Source organism: Haliotis rufescens, unplaced genomic scaffold, assembly GCF_023055435.1.
Source record: "Haliotis rufescens isolate VD_foot unplaced genomic scaffold, xgHalRufe1.0.p SCAF_2, whole genome shotgun sequence".
Classification (NCBI taxonomy): domain Eukaryota; kingdom Metazoa; phylum Mollusca; class Gastropoda; order Lepetellida; family Haliotidae; genus Haliotis; species Haliotis rufescens.
In genome coordinates this window covers 37,064,514-37,082,109 of record NW_025963890.1, presented here as the reverse complement: position 1 = coordinate 37,082,109, position 17,596 = coordinate 37,064,514, and the positions used below count along the sequence as shown (strand labels likewise).

At 39.6% G+C, this 17,596-nt stretch overlaps 1 protein-coding gene across 1 annotated transcript; it reads right to left on the bottom strand.

The window, feature by feature from the left end:
- Positions 1 to 2,587: 2,587 nt before the first annotated feature.
- Positions 2,588 to 13,586, bottom strand: LOC124111783 (ras-related protein Rab-10-like). The gene is made up of 6 exons (XM_046471590.2): positions 13,210 to 13,586; positions 10,714 to 10,774; positions 9,562 to 9,700; positions 8,640 to 8,729; positions 8,012 to 8,113; positions 2,588 to 6,643 (listed from the first exon to the last, which is right to left on the bottom strand). The coding sequence occupies exons 1-6, from the start codon at positions 13,334 to 13,336 to the stop codon at positions 6,569 to 6,571; spliced, it is 594 nt and encodes a 197-aa protein (XP_046327546.1). The 5' UTR covers positions 13,337 to 13,586; the 3' UTR covers positions 2,588 to 6,568.
- Positions 13,587 to 17,596: the final 4,010 nt, after the last annotated feature.

Below are 17,596 nucleotides of genomic sequence, written 5' to 3'. Positions count from 1 at the left end.
AACAACCATAGGTTTCTGGCGTGCCCATGGGACGTACCCCTGCACAGCGAATCGCGGCGCCTTAGACGACTGGGCCACCCGTGCCCCCCGTTGTATACGAGGTTGTAACAGTTAACAATTTGCATGTGAAAAGCTCTATGCTTTCCATGCTTAAAGGGTGCATTTGAACCAATTCAACACCAGGCCGCACACTTTTGCGGTGAATACAGAAGGCACTTCTCATGAAAACTGGCAATGACAAAGATTCCCACATGCTGGGTTCCAAGGCTTCTGCCCCTGGTGAGAAACATTCCAGGTTTCACCTTTCGTGAGATTTCACGTCGTGTTGAAGCAGACCCAGTTGAGTTTGTTGAGCAATGGTAACCGTGGATGAGTCTTGGGTTCACCACCACCAGCCAGATACGAAACAACAATAAAAGCAGCGGAAACAGCGCAAAGTATGTTCCATCAGCTGGGGGATTCCCAAGGAAGCCTATTGGTGGACTTCCTCTTCACCAATTATGACCAATATTATTCTAATCTGTTTAGGCAACTGTGTGAGAATATCAAGGCGAAACGTCCTGGTAAAGTCACTACAGTTGTGTTGTTACACCAGGACGATGCACTCGTCTGTTTCGCCATGGCTGCAATGCATGTCTGTGGCTTTGAACTCATTGAACAGCATCCGTATTTTCACCAAGTTTGGCACAGTCAGATGTCCACCTCTTCCCAAACGTGAAGGAACTGAGTGGCAAGCATTATAGAATATTGATGAAGTCGGTTTACCTATAGAGAACTGTTTACATCACCAGTGGGATCCAGGCACTCAGACGTCGTTGGCCGAAGTGTGTGGGCCTGGGAGGTGATAAAATAATCAGCAACTAACTCAGTCAACAACGCAGTCATCAACGCAGTCCATCACAGTTAGGCTTAGACCATTCAGCTTTCCCTGGTACTTGGTATTTTCACATACCCCTGTCATGACGCGTGTACTGTTGGACAGACCGTATAGAGACTTTTACATGCGTGTGATACTGATTTCACTTCACCCGAGTGAGAACGAGGGGAATACACGAGTTCCTTCAGGAGTTTGGTAATATCCATTTTCTAAACCTTTGTTGATTTTCAAACTAACAGAACAAACTTTTTTGTATTTGAACTTTAAAATTCAGTAAACAAAATATCTGAATTCTGATGTATTTGGAAATACCAAATACGCTTGTTTTTCCTGTTGAAAGTTTGGATGTTTGGGAACTTACTTCAATTAAAAAAGGCACAAAACCATACTATTACACACTGGCAACTTCAAACTTATTTGTGAATTCACAACTTGGATAAATTGTAGCTTTACGAAAAATATCAATCTTGAGTGGGCCCAAAATTTGTCAAAGCACTTAAAGTTACTCCAGACACCAAACGGAGATGGTTCAAATAATAGACTACTGCACTGCTTAATACAAACAAATTTGTTTTTACTTAAAATTTAAAGTTAAGGAAGTCAGATCATGAAAAAAACAACCTTGAAACATATTAGTCAAGATATATCACAGAATAAAACTATGTTTTCAAAACAATGAACCTAGCATATTATATACCAATATGGCATCTTTTGATGTATTGTTCAAGGACAGAAGTTCTGGCCCTTACTTACCTTGAACTGTATCAGTCAGAGTGGCCTCTTGTCTACCATGTGTATGTCATATTCTTTTCTTCAGTTATGTTTTATATTCAACATGTGTATAGGCCATTGTTAAGCAATGCTGGATGAATGAAAGTGGTGTGTGTATGAATTTGTTTTAAAATATCAGAACCTGTGTTTATATGGTTAAAACAAATTATACTCAATGACAATTGCACCTCTCTGGGTGCAGTCTTTGCCTTTCCTGATTCTGAAATAAATATTGATAATTAAAACCATAAATATATTATATGCACGGAAATATAATTATCTCTTTCTCCACATATGGATACCAGCTGTCATAATTACAAATCAAGACATTATATCTCATGTTACGAATCGGGCCGAGCAGTAAATGATGTATGATTTGAAGTTATGTCATCCTGTACTGTGACCCCATAGTACAATATGTTATCAACTTCCAACATAGCCTGATAACATTAGCTGGCCAGCCAGCCTCCAGCATGTCAAACTGGAATGGACAGAATACACTTCAAGCAGTCTGTGTACATAATTCTTCTCCAAAACACTAGTGTACAGGTAGCACACAGGAGCACTGGAGTATGACACAATGCACCCTACCACCACTGCTTCGGTAGGTAGCTGAATATTCCAGCAATATCACATCCGGAGACACCAGAAATGGGATTCACCCATTGTCATCATGTTGGGGCATCATCCCAGGGCCTTCCATGTGACGAGTGAATGCTTTAACCACAAGGCTACCCCATCGCCCTACAAGTAATAGAGGTTAACCATTTTTGTCAACCACCACACTTATGGTGCTGACGAACCAACCAATGCTAATAATCAGGGCACTTCTGGAATTTCGAACCCACAATCAGCAGATCCTGGTATGAATTAGGGAGCATTAAACCATTCCCGTGCAGTGATGAGACTTCAATACTGTAATGAATAAACAACCAAATATTCTGTGAAATGCGTTTATTCTGGAAGAGGCATGTGGCGGCCATGGTGCTGCCACCAAGTATCACGTTGCCGGTATACAGGGGCAGACAACCTCACACAACACAGTTTGTTTCTATACACTTCCTAACAGCTCTTCAATCAAAAAATATTATGTTGATTTATTTTTTTTACAAATAAAAGTGCAATATATTGAGTAAGTGTGGTTTTCAGTGAAGTATCCTGTCAGGATGTCTGGCTATTGGAGAAACATAACTGAGAAAGAGAGCCAGTGAGACAAAACCCATCCGTGTCACAGCATGTGCACTAATGCCAGGATTCCATATTGAAAATAAATTAGTCCTATCTGAACATAAGGCATACTGAAAAAACAGTATGCAGTCCTTTACAATATGTCATACCATTGTACACCTTTCCAATAAGTATGTCATTACAGTACATACCTGTCATTCACATTATACATTGACCTCTACATGTCTTGTACATCCTAATGTTATGACATCAAGATTTGTGTAACCTTGGCGAACACATGAGGCAGTTGGAACAGGCTTGATCAACATCCTTAATGTTTTCTTCAGTTTTACAGCTTAACAGCTTTTACAGCATTTAGCTGGATCAGTAAACAATGTACTGTTCCGACAAACACTGCTGCAGTAACAAATCATCCGTTCGTCCGATAGTTTGTGCCATAACATAAGTCATATCGGAAAATCATATTTCAGACAAAACAATTCACGTTTATGTAAATAATGAGGGCATCTGGTATAGTATTGCCCCCAAATGGCATAATTTTCTGACTCCATATACAAAAGGTCCTAAGCCATTGCTAGTCCAAAGGTCTAACCCTTTCTAAATTTGATCTCAAGTCTACAGTAATTCTCATTTGAAGATTGAAACAGCTCTGAAACAAGCACCAAGTTGTCTTACATCATACAGTGTATTGTAGTCACCTTACAACCAAGACCAAATCATCACAGCACTAATTCTGAAGTCCCCTTCATAAAAATCGAAAATGTTTCAGGAAGAATGAAGTCACTTGTGATTATATCCTACCTCCATAATTCCAGGGACTTAGTCCTTGGTTTATCCTCTTTCAAAAATCAAGTGAATAAATCCAAAAACTCTTTTTTCTGAATGAACTGGAAGATGATCCCACAACCAACTAATGTCAATGTCCATCTTCCGATTACCCTTACACCATTGACACAATACACTCATGAGGCATAAACATGACACTGTCTTCAAACTACACCTTTCTCATAATAGCAATAAAATACATGCTGCTTGATGAGACGTTCATTGGGAAGACAATCCTCCATGTCTCTACAACTAGCCTATGTCTGATCGCCAACTTGCCACTGTCCCAATCATCAAGCTATAAATGCAGTATCAATCATGAGGTATTGTGACTAGCATGTTTATGTATCAGTCACTGCCTTCTCCATTCCTTGAACATCTGGGACATCAATGAGGCAGCCACTGACCCAGGGCAGATGTAGTGTAACTGCTAAATCTGTGTCTAACGAGACCCCTTTTAATCAGCTTCAACACAGCCTATGCAGCATACTATGTCTTGTTTTGTACGGGATTCTGCTCCACTTTTCATAGTTAAGGTCATTGAAGATATACTGTGGGCATTACCTTAAGGTGGATGTAAGAAGTTATACCTACCTCTGTTCTTTAGGTGTAGCCTGTCAGATCCGACTTGGCAACACATGTGGCAGTCATATCCGACTCAGCAACACATGAGGCAGTCATATACCACTCGGCGACATGTGCCAGTCACATATCAGACTCGGCGACATGTGCCAGGCAGTCATATCTGACTCAGCAAGACCTGAGGCAGTCATATCCGACTCAGCAACATATGAGGTAGTCATATCAGACTGAGCAACATATGTGGCAGTCATTTAGGCTCAGCAAGACCTGAGGCAGTCATATCCGACTCGGCAACACATGAGGCAGTCATATCAGACTTGGCAACATATGTGGCAGTCATATCAGACTCAGCAACATATGTGGCAGTCATTTAGGCTCAGCAAGACCTGAGGCAGTCATATCCGACTCGGCAACATATGTGGCAGTCATATCAGACTCAGCAACATATGTGACAGTCATTTCGGCTCAGCAAGACCTGAGGCAGTCATATCCGACTCGGCAACACATGAGGCAGTCATATCCGACTCTGCAACATATGTGGCAGTCATATCCGACTCGGCAACACATGCGGCAGTCATATCCGACTTCAACCAGCATTCTGGTACCTGAACCTGACCTAGCCTAGCCTAGCACTGGGACTTACTGGGAGCTAACAGGTGGCACCCTGATGACCCATATGATTCCCATCCTTATTCACTGCAACTTACTGTCAGAGCATCGATGACTATCCTGTATCATCAGGATACAGAAGGTTCCATAGATTAACTGCATCTGACTTATGAGAGATGAATATTGACATCTACGTGTTCAACATTGCGTAATAATTACCTTGAACTTTAACACTTATACACGAGGCATATCAGTATATATGTTAAATAGTAGATAGATAGGTTTGTCCAAATTAAAATAGCAAAGAAATAAAGAATACACTCGGATAATCTTTAACAAGCAACAAAAGCAAATTATCTCATTGTAATTTGTGGTAGTTCCAAAGAAATGTTCATGCCAAGATCGCAACAGATTTCATGTGAATACATACAATTACTTTTCATTCAGGTGGACACTGAACTATCCAGCAAGATGCCTGGCAGGTCTAAAATTCATCAGGAGCACCCCTCCAACTTCAAAGTCAAAAACACTAAAACTCCTCGTTCTAATTATATTTTCATGTCACATCACAAACACTGCAAAAATGAACGCAGTGAAGTCAAAAATATTGAGTCACCTAACAGATATGTTAAAGCATCGTAAAGAGGCTTGACCAAATTGTATTGTGAGGAATCATAGGATTTAAGCCTTTGTTAAATGGTTAAGTTAGCCTAATGTCACCGAGACTTCCACACAGGACACTTGTAACAAGTGTAGGCCTGCATAGAAAGAGACACCACACTGTGCAGCCTTGCCACTCTTTGAGTGATGGTTCAGGGAGAAGACATATTTGTGCTGAAAAACAGCAGCCCAACAGAAAATCTCACTATAGTTGCGAGTCGTTCCAAACTGCATTATACATGTTACCATGGTTACTTACTTAAGCTGTACATTTCCGACATACAACTACAACAGGTTACCACGGTTACAACTGGCCAGAACCATACAACACTCATCCTTCAAGCACACTGCAGGCAGACAGGCAGATAGGCAGGCGTGATATGGGAGCAGTCACTACTGGTAATACAAGGAAGATATACGAGCTCTGAACTAAAAGCAGGATCATTGGGAGAAGTTGATTGAACACATGAGCTTCATGGGAAGAGATGACCTTGAGTGGCCCTGGTGTTCACATCTCAGGGGTCACCACATATACAATAAAATGTCAACCATCTAGTTGCTTGGCAACACTAATGAGCAGAAGCCACCAGGAGGACAGCCGCGTATGTATGTACAGCCAGTTTGTGGACCGGATACATGGCCCGACTCAAGCACAGGGTTGTCTGGGTTACATTAAATCCAATGCCAACCTCCCCTCCTCCTCCTCCAGTTGAGGGCAGAGTCTGGCAGATCAGTCGTCCTAGCTTCACTCCAACACAAGCAGTCACAGTAATATGTACACATTACACAAGCAGGTCAGCCAACTGGCTCTCCACACAACATGGCCGTTGCCGCCACCAACACCTCTCAGCCATGTCCTGCACAGATCCAGGGAGGAGGGAGCCAACCCAATCCATTAACAGTGGATGGCGCCCAGACATGATGGACATTCAGACAGGCAGGCAGACAGACAGATAGACAGACGACAGACTGGTGATGTTGAGCTGCAGCAGGCTGTTGGTACTGGGCGCCACCACCACAAGTCACACACTGTTTGTGTTTAGATAAAAGTACCCCCTAACAGCATCGTTTACTGGTTGAGTCCATATGTTTTATATCAACACCTTTAGGCTCGGAGTCCCGTCCTGGGGTCTGAAACGACAAGCAGGAACCTCAGCAACAATGACATTCATGGGGATAATATCAGTATCAAAGGGAAATCACGCCTATGTTTAGAGCTAGAGACTTTGGTTTTATGCCGATTTGAACAGTATTTCAGTTATATCATGGTGTATCAGCTTGATGTGGAAGTAAAGCCTGAAGTGTTGCAGGTCGCAAGACTGACAAAAGTAGAAAAATAATTAGCGAATCTAAGACTGGAACCAATGATTAAAGGTTTCTGAGACATCCAAGGGACGCAACTCTACATAGCCAATTGTGATACCTTGAATAAATAGAGTCAAAACAGATGGGGAACTAGTGCAAGCATACAGTCATCCTAATACTTGGGATAGTAGTTTTCCTAAAGTAATATCAGGATTAACAAAGTCCGAAATAATGAATCATGGTCAGAAAAAACTCGGGATTTTCGTGAACACACAATGCCATTTACAGATTTAGAAGGTGGTCAAATGTAATAAATGTTTCATTTCGGATAACACTTTCTTAGTAAAGTACAGATTCTCATACTTTTTGGGGTTGAGGCTTTTGGAAGCCTCAGTCAGAGTGGGTTAGATCACTGACTTTGTGTGCTGGTGATTGGGTGCCTCACTCTGACAGTGTGGGTTCGAATCCCGTACGGAATTCAACACCAAAAAAAGTATGAGAATCTGTACTTTACTGAGAAAGTGTTATCCCAAATATAACATTTGTTACAATAGGCTTTCTGATTACAGATTTTTGGCTAAATAATTCAAGTTGGTAGGTTGAGAACATATGATAAAATTTCAAATATGTTGGGGGGATTTCCTCAAAATATTAACATGAAGTAGGTTTAACAATAAAAAATAATTATAGAATTTTGAAAAATTTATTTTTATTGAAAGGGGCAGTATTTCATTTTTCTTTTTAAATTTTACTCAATTAACCAGGTTGGTGGAATAAAAAAGACACTGCTTTTTCATTTTTTTTACAGTTCAAAAATAACAGGTTGGCAGATTCGTAAACCAAATTTAAAACCTTGCAGAGTTATGTCCCTTTGTATATATTCTACTCAAAAGAAGTTAAAGAACACCCAATTTTTTAATGACCATAATTACTCGTTACATCATATGAAAAATCGGATGTTCTACATTTTATTTTGAGTAGTATATGTAAGGGTTCCCAGTAGCAATCGTCTGGAAGGTTGGGTTTCTGAATAAATGAATCAATTTTAACCATTGCTAACCTGTATCTTGCAGGGGTAATATATTGGTCTCTCTGGGTAATTACAATCAAAACTAGTTACAAGTTTATTCTGTTGTGGATCTGTCATAAGTCAACATTTTGAAGACAACATTGAAGAAAGATGCTTGTTATTACCTTGTTTAAAATTGCTTGTGCTAAATCCATGAAAGCTTTTTCAACATTAATATTAGCCTTAGCACTTGTCTCTAAGAATGGAATATTGTGTTCCCTGGCAATCTGGAAAACAAAAAAACAAAAGTTACCATGGTTACATGCAGGACTATGTAAGAAACATGTTTGGTGTGCGAAGATACATATTACCATCCCTTTAACAAATAAAATTCCCCATAAAACCTGAGTCAAAATCAACAACCCTCCCACATACACAACCCACCCCAAAAACATTTAAGTGCATTGTGCATCTTATTTTCTTATACATTGGTGCATCCTGCCACCATAACCATTAAACCTTCAAAACATTCACAATAATTACAATAGAAATGATCAAAGCTACAAAACATTCACAAATACTTGATCTTCCAGATAAAACCGTCCCGGTGAACACAAAGAACCATATTAAACCCCAAACACATACAATATTACACAATCCTGAATACATCACTCCCCATACACACAGACAACTGGGCCATTCGTGCCCCCCAACACAGGGCTAATTGTGATGATAAAACAGAACAGCTAGCTACATATGTTTAAAGTTAGACCATGCTCAGCCTTCAAATACACAAGCCTAAAGTCTACTGACCACATCACCACGATCCTTCGACACCTGACGCTTGTCCTCCATGTCACACTTGTTACCTAAGATCATCTTCTCCACATCCTCATTTGCGTGCTGCAACATCAACAGGATACGTCGGCGATTAATATCAACAGGGTACATCAGCAATAATATCAACAGGGTACGTCGGCAATAATATCAACAGGGTACGTCAGCAATAATATCAACAGCAATAATATCAGCAGGGTACGTCAGGAAAAATATCAACAGGGACGTCAGCAATGATATCAACAGGGTACGTCAGCAATAATATCAATAGGGTATGTCAGCAATAATATCAGCAGGGTACGTCAGCAATAATATCAACAGGGATGTCAGCAATAATATCAACAGTGTATGTCAACAATAATATCAACAATAATATCAACAGGGTACGTCAGCAATATCAACAGGGTACGTCAGCAATAATATCAACAGGGTACGTCAGCAATAATATCAGCTGGGATGTCAGCAATAATATCAGCAGCTATGTCAGCAATAAGATCAAAATGGATGTCAGTCATAATACCAACAGGGATGTCAGCAATAATATCAGCAGTGTGACTTCGTCAATGACACTGCTGAATAAGGCAAATGCACACAAATGTAAATAAATACAATGTGCCCAGCCCAATTTGCGTTCTTTCTTTGACAACAATCACTGGAAAACCGACAAAGGAGGTATGCAAACATGCCAATCAATAGGTGGATGTAACCTCAAACCTTAAATCAGACTGAAGCATGATATCACCTTCTGACGGGATATATAAGCAACATCACCAGGTGTGACATTAAAAATAAAAATCAACACAAAAAGTATGGCTCGCTCCTAAACTGAATGCAATGAGCATGTACATAAAGACAGTCACCAAAGCAAAGAACAAAGTGATAGAATGCAAAAGTCTACCTCATCAATGTTGCGAAGCCACTTTGAGATATTTTCAAAGGTCTTTGCATTGGTGATGTCATACACCAGCATGATGCCCATGGCCCCACGGTAGTAGGAGGTGGTGATGGTGTGGAAGCGCTCCTGTCCGGCAGTGTCCCTGAAGTATAACAACACATACTGCAGCAATCTAACTCATCTGCTACACATACAGTGTTCAAAATGAAGGGAGCCTGTGGGGTAAATCCTTACATCTTAACATGCTTTTTGCTTTATTTGTTTGTTGTTTAACGCCACACTCCGCAATATTCCAGCTATATGACGACGGTCTGTCTTGACCAGCGATTGACATCATGAGCATTGATTGGGGACATGATGACCTGCATCAACCAAGTCAGTAAGCTTGATCACCCGATTCCTTTAGTCACCTCTTACGGCAACCGTAGGTTGCTGAAGAACTATTCTAACCCGGATCTTCACGGGTCCCTTTAACATGCATCCTTTGACTTTCATGTTTAATTTTTAGTGAGTGAGTAAGCATGGTTTTACATCGCTTTTTGCAATATTTCAGCAATATCACAGAGCACCAGAAATGGGCTTTGTTTAATTTTGAACACTGTTAACGACTAATATGGTTGGTTGGTATCTCACAGGACTCGATTTAAGGAACTTGACTTGACCAGGTGCATGATGACATGAAAACCAAGAAAAGTAAAGTGTAATGGCAACATGTGCACATTATCTTGAAGTACCCACCAATTGATGATGTCAGCATATTCTTGCCCATGAAAGCATGACAAATTATACATTATATTATTAAGCTTTAGAGGTACTGAGCATGTTCAAAGATTTATTGTGTTTGTGGACAAGTAAAAGTTAGGGTTAGTCAGACACAAATTTGACATGCACTTGATGCATGTAGCCAAATATTTATATTAGGATGCAGTTTTCAATAATAGGTTGCACTGGTGCATGTCTTATATAACTACATCGAGCCCTGTCGTGTCACAGCAGTATTTCAGCTAGGCCGAACCAGTGGTTGATAGTATGAGCAATGTATTGAGGTGAAGGTCCCTACAGGCTCACCCCTGGTCATAAGTTACGCAGCTACACTGCATTAAGCACTTAGTCAACTATTATGCTTATCATTTAATCTATCTATATATTCCTTACCATATCTGCAGCTTTATCTTCTTCCCACCAAGTTCCACGGTTTTGATTTTGAAATCAATTCCTGCAAGAAAATCAGCACCAGATTAATACAGACTTTTCAATACAAAATTGCTAGAACAAATAAGAGTAGCTAGCTGAGTGAGACTTGCAGCATCTATTTTAAGGACCTAAGAGTTGCCAAGGCTGCCAATGAGCTAGAAGAATGGGCTTACAATCAAGTAACTACAATAATTTCCTCATATGCAAATGTGCATACACTAACTTCAGAATGGTGGACCTCGATCAAGTGGTACATCTTGCATAAAGTATGTTTTTACGTGCACCTATGAGAATGATCAAACACTTGTTCCAAAAAGCCTCTTGTACGTGTTGTATAAGCGTGAAAAAAGGGACAGACCTGACATAACCAAACAATTTGTACCCAAAAAAGATTCAACTTAATATTTTAGGGTAGTAAACTGGTAAAGAAAGCTGACTATGGTACACAACCCTCGAGTCATCCGGCAGTGTCATTGACCCAATAAATATAATAGTGCATGCATTGAGAAGAATGAAGTGCAAAGGTCAAGAACTGAAGAAGGCCCAAATTACATTTATTTTCTAATGACACACCCAAATCAACTGACTATTTACAAGCATGACCTGTGTTGGCAGTGTTTGACACAAACACATTTTGCATCACTAGACCCTGTGAGTGGTGTGACAGAGCAGAACATTTTCTCAGGGACTAAGGCATTTAATCAATTGGTCAACCAATTAATCAATCAAAAGACACCACTGGTCACATCCAACTAGTCCGTAGCTTATCTTGCAAAATAACTGGACTTTGGCAGAGAGAAAAAAAACTGTCCGTCTGGACTCTCACTAGTCTCGGACTAACAGACTAGTGCACGTAGTGGCCGTCTCTATCCCTGCCATGCCACTGACCTCCAATACAAAGAACTTAACCCAGCATTTCCATTGCTCCTGCACAGGATGAATGCATACTCAATATGCTCAAGTTCGTTCAAAGTAAATAGATTAAGCAGTCCACAGTTGAAGTGTTTATGTGATTGGATTAACCCAAATACTCTGGAAATAATCCCTTTATAATACGTTTCACATGCTTGTCCTGTCATGTTTTCACAGTGATCATGGTGATTCATAGGTCTCTTTTAACCTGTTTCTGCTTTCACTATTAGCATGATCTGCATGAAATAGTTCTGAAAGTGAAACTGGCTATTTAGTAATCTTGAATGATTATGTGATACTAACAACCGTTTTGTTTAATATTCCAGCTAAATGACAGCGGTCTGTAAATAATTAAGTCTGGACCAGACAATCCATTGATTGACGTCAAGAGCATCGATCTACACAATTTGGATACAACATGCAATCAACAAAGTCACAAAGCATCCGATCCACTTAGTCGCCTCTTCAAGTTCAATTCATTATGAAACAGGACTTTTTCAAAATCATTAAGAAAAATGGTAAAATTTAATGGTGTTAAGCATGATTGTCTAATTGGGACATATTAACAACAAACATATTCTTTTGGCTTACATGGTGTACTTCTGCCTTCGACACATGGTGTTGAAACAAAAATCACAGTAATGCTTACGATGTAGGGAGAGTAATGATCAACCAAACATTTGTTTCAGCACATTTGTCTTATGAGGTCATGTACCGAAACAAAATGATATAAGTATGTAAAGGGTGACCATGATGGCATGGACAGATGGAAATTTACATGAAGATGAATTGTCAAAAACTATATTCTAAAGGTATGTGCAAGAGCTAAAGCCTTTTAACAGATTAAATCAAATCTACTTAATATGTTTTGACTCCCATTCATTCTCCTTAGCATGGCAAGTGTCAAGTATGTATCCAGGTATGTATCTGATTGTGTCAAAGTGACTTATTACATCCCTAATACTTTATTGCTGATAGACGCATTAAACTGGATGAATGCTATTACTTATTAGCTAACTAGCTAGCCAAATAAGTAGTTGTAGGAAGGAATTTTGGCCCCGGAACTTTTAACACTAAACTATGTCTTTGCAATAATAGCTTAACTCAGCCATCACCCCATTGCTGATATAATCACGATAATCTACTCTTACTGGTTTCAAGCTAATCTCATGATTCTTAAATAAAGAAAACTTGTCTCAAACAAGTGAACCTGAATATGCATAGCTGACAGTATTCCCAGAGTGCTCGACGATGTGATGGTGATGATGATGATGATGATGATGATGATGATGATGATGATTGTCAAAATATACACGTATCGCCTGTATTACATGTCTAAAACTAACTTTATGTCATAGATTCTACATTATGAGTAAATGAAATATAGCTCATGTTTCACACTAAAGCAAATGTCACTTTGTGGTTGTCAGTTTTCATACTCTCTGGAGATGCTTTTTATGGCTGTGATCACTTCCTGGAGTCATGATCACGAGATCGAGAAAACAGAATGTTTACTGGCAACTAGTATTCTTAGTTAGTACTCACCTATGGTGGATATAAATGTCGTGTTGAAAGCATCATCTGAAAATCTAAAAAGCAAACACGTCTTTCCAACTCCGGAGTCACCGATCAAGAGCAATTTGAATAAAAGGTCGTATGTCTTTTTCGCCATTTTCTACCTAGCATTCAAAATGGCGACTACAACCTTATCACATTAAATAAATGTTCTTAGTTTGAAACAGCGTCGACTATACAGTTCGTATAACAGTATCTGATTTCTTTGTCCAGATGGCAACAAACTCCGATAGGTTGGTTTCGCAATGGAGCTTTATTGTTGCTCTAGCCGATTCATTTCCATCCGCAGCGGCACTTCGCGATATTTCCTTACGTCATTTCCTAATCCGGGTACTGAAATGATTAATGCAACGGGAGGTAACTCTCACCACACCCTACGAAGCGTGTCGGCCACAATATATTCCTCAACGTGGCGCCCTGACTATATGTCAATATACTAAATATAGGCTTCACTGTTATGCATTGGAATGCTTAGCGTGATAAACACCCATTTGTGACAGGCCATGATACACTGAAGGTCGAAAATAGAAGTAGCAACATAAACATATATCATATGCCACATCAAAACAGACTCATGAATGCAAGATCTATTTCATTCAGCATAATTATTGATTTCATTGAACCCCAATAAGATTAGAAAAATTAAGAAATGACATTGTAAATCTGTATGTGTTATCACGGATGTTTGTTTTTTCATATTCATCCGTAGTGTTAACTGGCTAGAGAAGGAAAATGCGCAACATACAAGACGCATATGGATTGCAAAGGCAAGACTACTTCCTTGTGCATGACGTGCTACACACCTCATATACAGTACTACAATTTTAAATATAACGAATGCTGATTTAATCATTTTAATACCCCCTGTGGCCAAACATATGTTCCTAACAGTAAACTCTGAATCATGTAAACAAATTATTAATACTACGCCGAAACAATACTGCAATATTGACTTAACACATGTCTAAGAGTGGTCGTGTGAGATCAACGTCCGTCCGTACGTGCGTTTGATACATGCCTGTTGTCACATTTACTGTTACTGAAGACAAACGTGGTACTGGAGGCAAGGAATTGGTTTGGTGTGAGTGGTTGAAAATTCACAATAAGTAATTAACCTAAGAATAAAGGGACAATATCATTTTGAAGAGTTTGTTTAATATAAAGTCAATTGCTTCATTTTCCCTCAAATACAGAGAACCCTCGGTAATCCGGTCTATCCATTGATATCGAGATTTCTTGACTAACGGGGTGTGGATAAAAGAGGTTTCTTAATACTAATTTAAGATACTATCATGCACTAGTTAGTGCAGATATGAAATGAGTAGATTATTTTTAGCTTCAATCAACCAGAGTCCTATAACTTGTATTCAATCAAGCCTTTTGCTGTAATAAAGATGAAACTGATATCTTCTTTGTTATCCTCATGACTCATACACACACAGGAGGAAACAGGTTAAGAAACGAGAACAGAAACGTCATTACTGGAATAATGAACCGAGAGAAATGTTGTCATGACCGCACGGGTTGTATTTCGGTCGCTAATTCAGTCACGTGCCTGGACTTTGATTACGCACACTGGATTACAAAGAGAATGGTGATCACCGCCGCGTGTCACATCACAACAAAAATGACAGTCACACTATCTATTCGGTATTTCCTATACAAGTAATTCAATTTACTGATATCAAGAATTCGCACGCGTGATTTCTTAAAATGGAAATAATGAATAAAATGACAAGTATTTATCAATATCAAACCAACTCAAGTTACATATCTTGGATGATTTATTGATTTGACCGATTCGATATTCAGATATGATTGTTTTTCTTTAGATATCACAAATAAATGATCACATTCAATCGAATTTGTGATTTAGAAGTGCTTCCTCGATCTATAAAAATAATCGTAAATAACTTAGTATCTGGCGACGTGTGTATAAATTAAGGAAACAAATAACCTTCTTTTAACTTTTTGTAAACCAGTGAAGATCCGGGTTAGAATAGGTCTTCAGCAACCCATGCTTGTCGTAGAAGGCGACTTTGCTTGTCGTAAGAGGCGTCTATAGCGTGGGTCGATGCTCATGATGTCAATCTCTGGATTGTCTGGTTCAGACTTTCATATCTAGAGAACACCGTCATATAGCTGGAATATTGCTGAGTGCGGCGTTAAACAACAAACAAACACTATTTTCATATCCGGCAAAATTATATTTAAGCAAAATTGCAGTGATTAAAGCCTAATACCACACAAACAACATGGTGTGTAGGAACAGATATGATGTTGTATTGAAAAATTACAGTGTGGATGTTTTGTGGTGCAAGGAGTATTTAATAACTCAGAAAGTATGTTGAAACAGTTTTAACGCCATTAAAATCCAAATGTCACTAACTGTTCGTATGGTTCATATAAATAACGAACTCCTACAATAATATTCTGTAGAAATGCTCGTGTCAATCCATGAGAGGGGCACGGGTGGCCCAGTCGTCTAAGGTGCCGCAATTCGCTGTGCAGAGTTGCGTCCCTAGGGCACGTCATAAACCAATGATTGTGGGTTCGAATCCCGGTTCGCCCCGACTATGTTTCTAGGTTTGTCAGCACCATACCCGTGCTCGTGGGTTTCACGGAAGTGGTTAACGTCTGAGACCTGCATCACTTCAGGCTTTCCCCCCACATCAAGCTAACACGCCGTGATATAACTTTAAAAGACTGTTCAAAGCGGCGTTACACGTATACCTTACTCACTCCATTCATTGAACAGTCTTTGCAATCTAATGCCTGCTTATATATATTGTCTTGTATATTCACTACCTATATTATTCAGAATCACATTCCATTCACAATATTAGACTAACGCTTACTCTAGAAAATACATAATTTCGATAGCAACAAGCAACTCCTTTTCGATTAAAAAGGAGCCTTGTGAAAAATGTAGACTTGCTTCATTTAGAGCTTTAGCATTTCAGTAGGGGCAGGGTGGAAGGGAAAATATTATGGTTCAGGAACTGTGATACAGATTATCACGACATGGAACTCTGGTCAATGAGCTAGAGGTTTCATAGTTCACAAGTAAACGGATTTAAATTCGATATCGATGAATTAATGTTATCTTAAAATTTAATGTCGCCTTTTAAACATGATTGATAACACCAATAAACCAGCTAATAATAGCGTGAATTATATTCGTAGTCACGAACCCAGATGGTCTGTTCAGTTATTTCCTCGTTCTTCGAAGATATTTTGTAGAGTTACTAAATTCGATTATGGAGACGTTTAACGCATTTAAAAGTGGGAGACGAGGGCTCCATAACGTTATATTCGTCCCCTTGGTGTTTGTGTGGTTTTGATTCAAAATACGACGACGTCAGAGCGAGTACCGAATAGGAGTGACCGACAGAGACCGGAAGACTGAACTACGTGATGCAAGTCAACACACTTGTTTACATCAATATACAAAGGGACATAACTCCATGCAATCAAAATACCTATTTGGCAGTTGGGTGGCCTAGCTGGTGGTTGAAGCGTTCGGTTGGTACCCCGTACGGCCCTGGTTCGGCTCCCTAATGTGTAAAACCCATTTCTTGTGTCCCCCGCCGTAATGCTGCTAAAAGCGACTTAAATCCTCACTCACCAGCTGCACCGTACCGCACTCGTTACGCAACGCCATTAAGTTGGTTAATTGGTTGGTTGGTTTGTTGTTTGACGCCGCACTCACACATGATTATTTGATACTAACAACCGTTTTGTTTAATATTCCAGCTATATGACGGCGGTCTGTAAATAATCTAGTCTGGACCAGGCAATCCAGTGATTGATATCATGAGCATCGATCCACGCAATTGGGATCAATGACATGCATCAACCAAGTCAGCGATCCTGACCACCCGATCCCGTTAGGTCCGTGGTCTTGATTAATAAGGGCAAATATTGTTAGGGTCGATAAAACTGGCTTTGTTACAATTCGGTGTGAAAAGGGACAAATAAGACCTAATATTATTTTTGATATGGTTTCCTTTTCTTTGCTGTGTCATCGGTTCTTTTAATGACGTACTACCATTTTGTTTTCTTTACCACAACTTATATGTTTTATATATTGGATTGGATCATTCAAACTCTTGCCCTCTTTCCTAATTCAAATCTACACTTCACATTCACGCTAAGCACGAGTTCCAGAGTTCCAGATTGGGTGTCATCAACAATAATTATTGTCAATACCTCACAGGTTAGTTGACATCTTTGGGTGCAGGCTAAAACGGCACCTCAGCAAAACGTCACCGATTTCTCTGGCGAAAACGGCACCGCATTTGGCGAAAACGGCTACTATAGGCTACTATGTGTCGGGCGAAAACGGCACCTCTAT

Coding starts and splice junctions, on each gene's coding strand:
- LOC124111783 (XM_046471590.2), bottom strand. CDS start 13,336: ATGGCGAAAAAGACATACGACCTTTTATTCAAATTGCTCTTGATCGGT. Junction 8,730..9,561: donor GGCTTCGCAACATTGATGAG/GTAGACTTTTGC, acceptor TTGATGTTGCAG/CACGCAAATGAGGATGTGGA. Junction 8,114..8,639: donor CGAAGGATCGTGGTGATGTG/GTCAGTAGACTT, acceptor TTTGTTTTCCAG/ATTGCCAGGGAACACAATAT.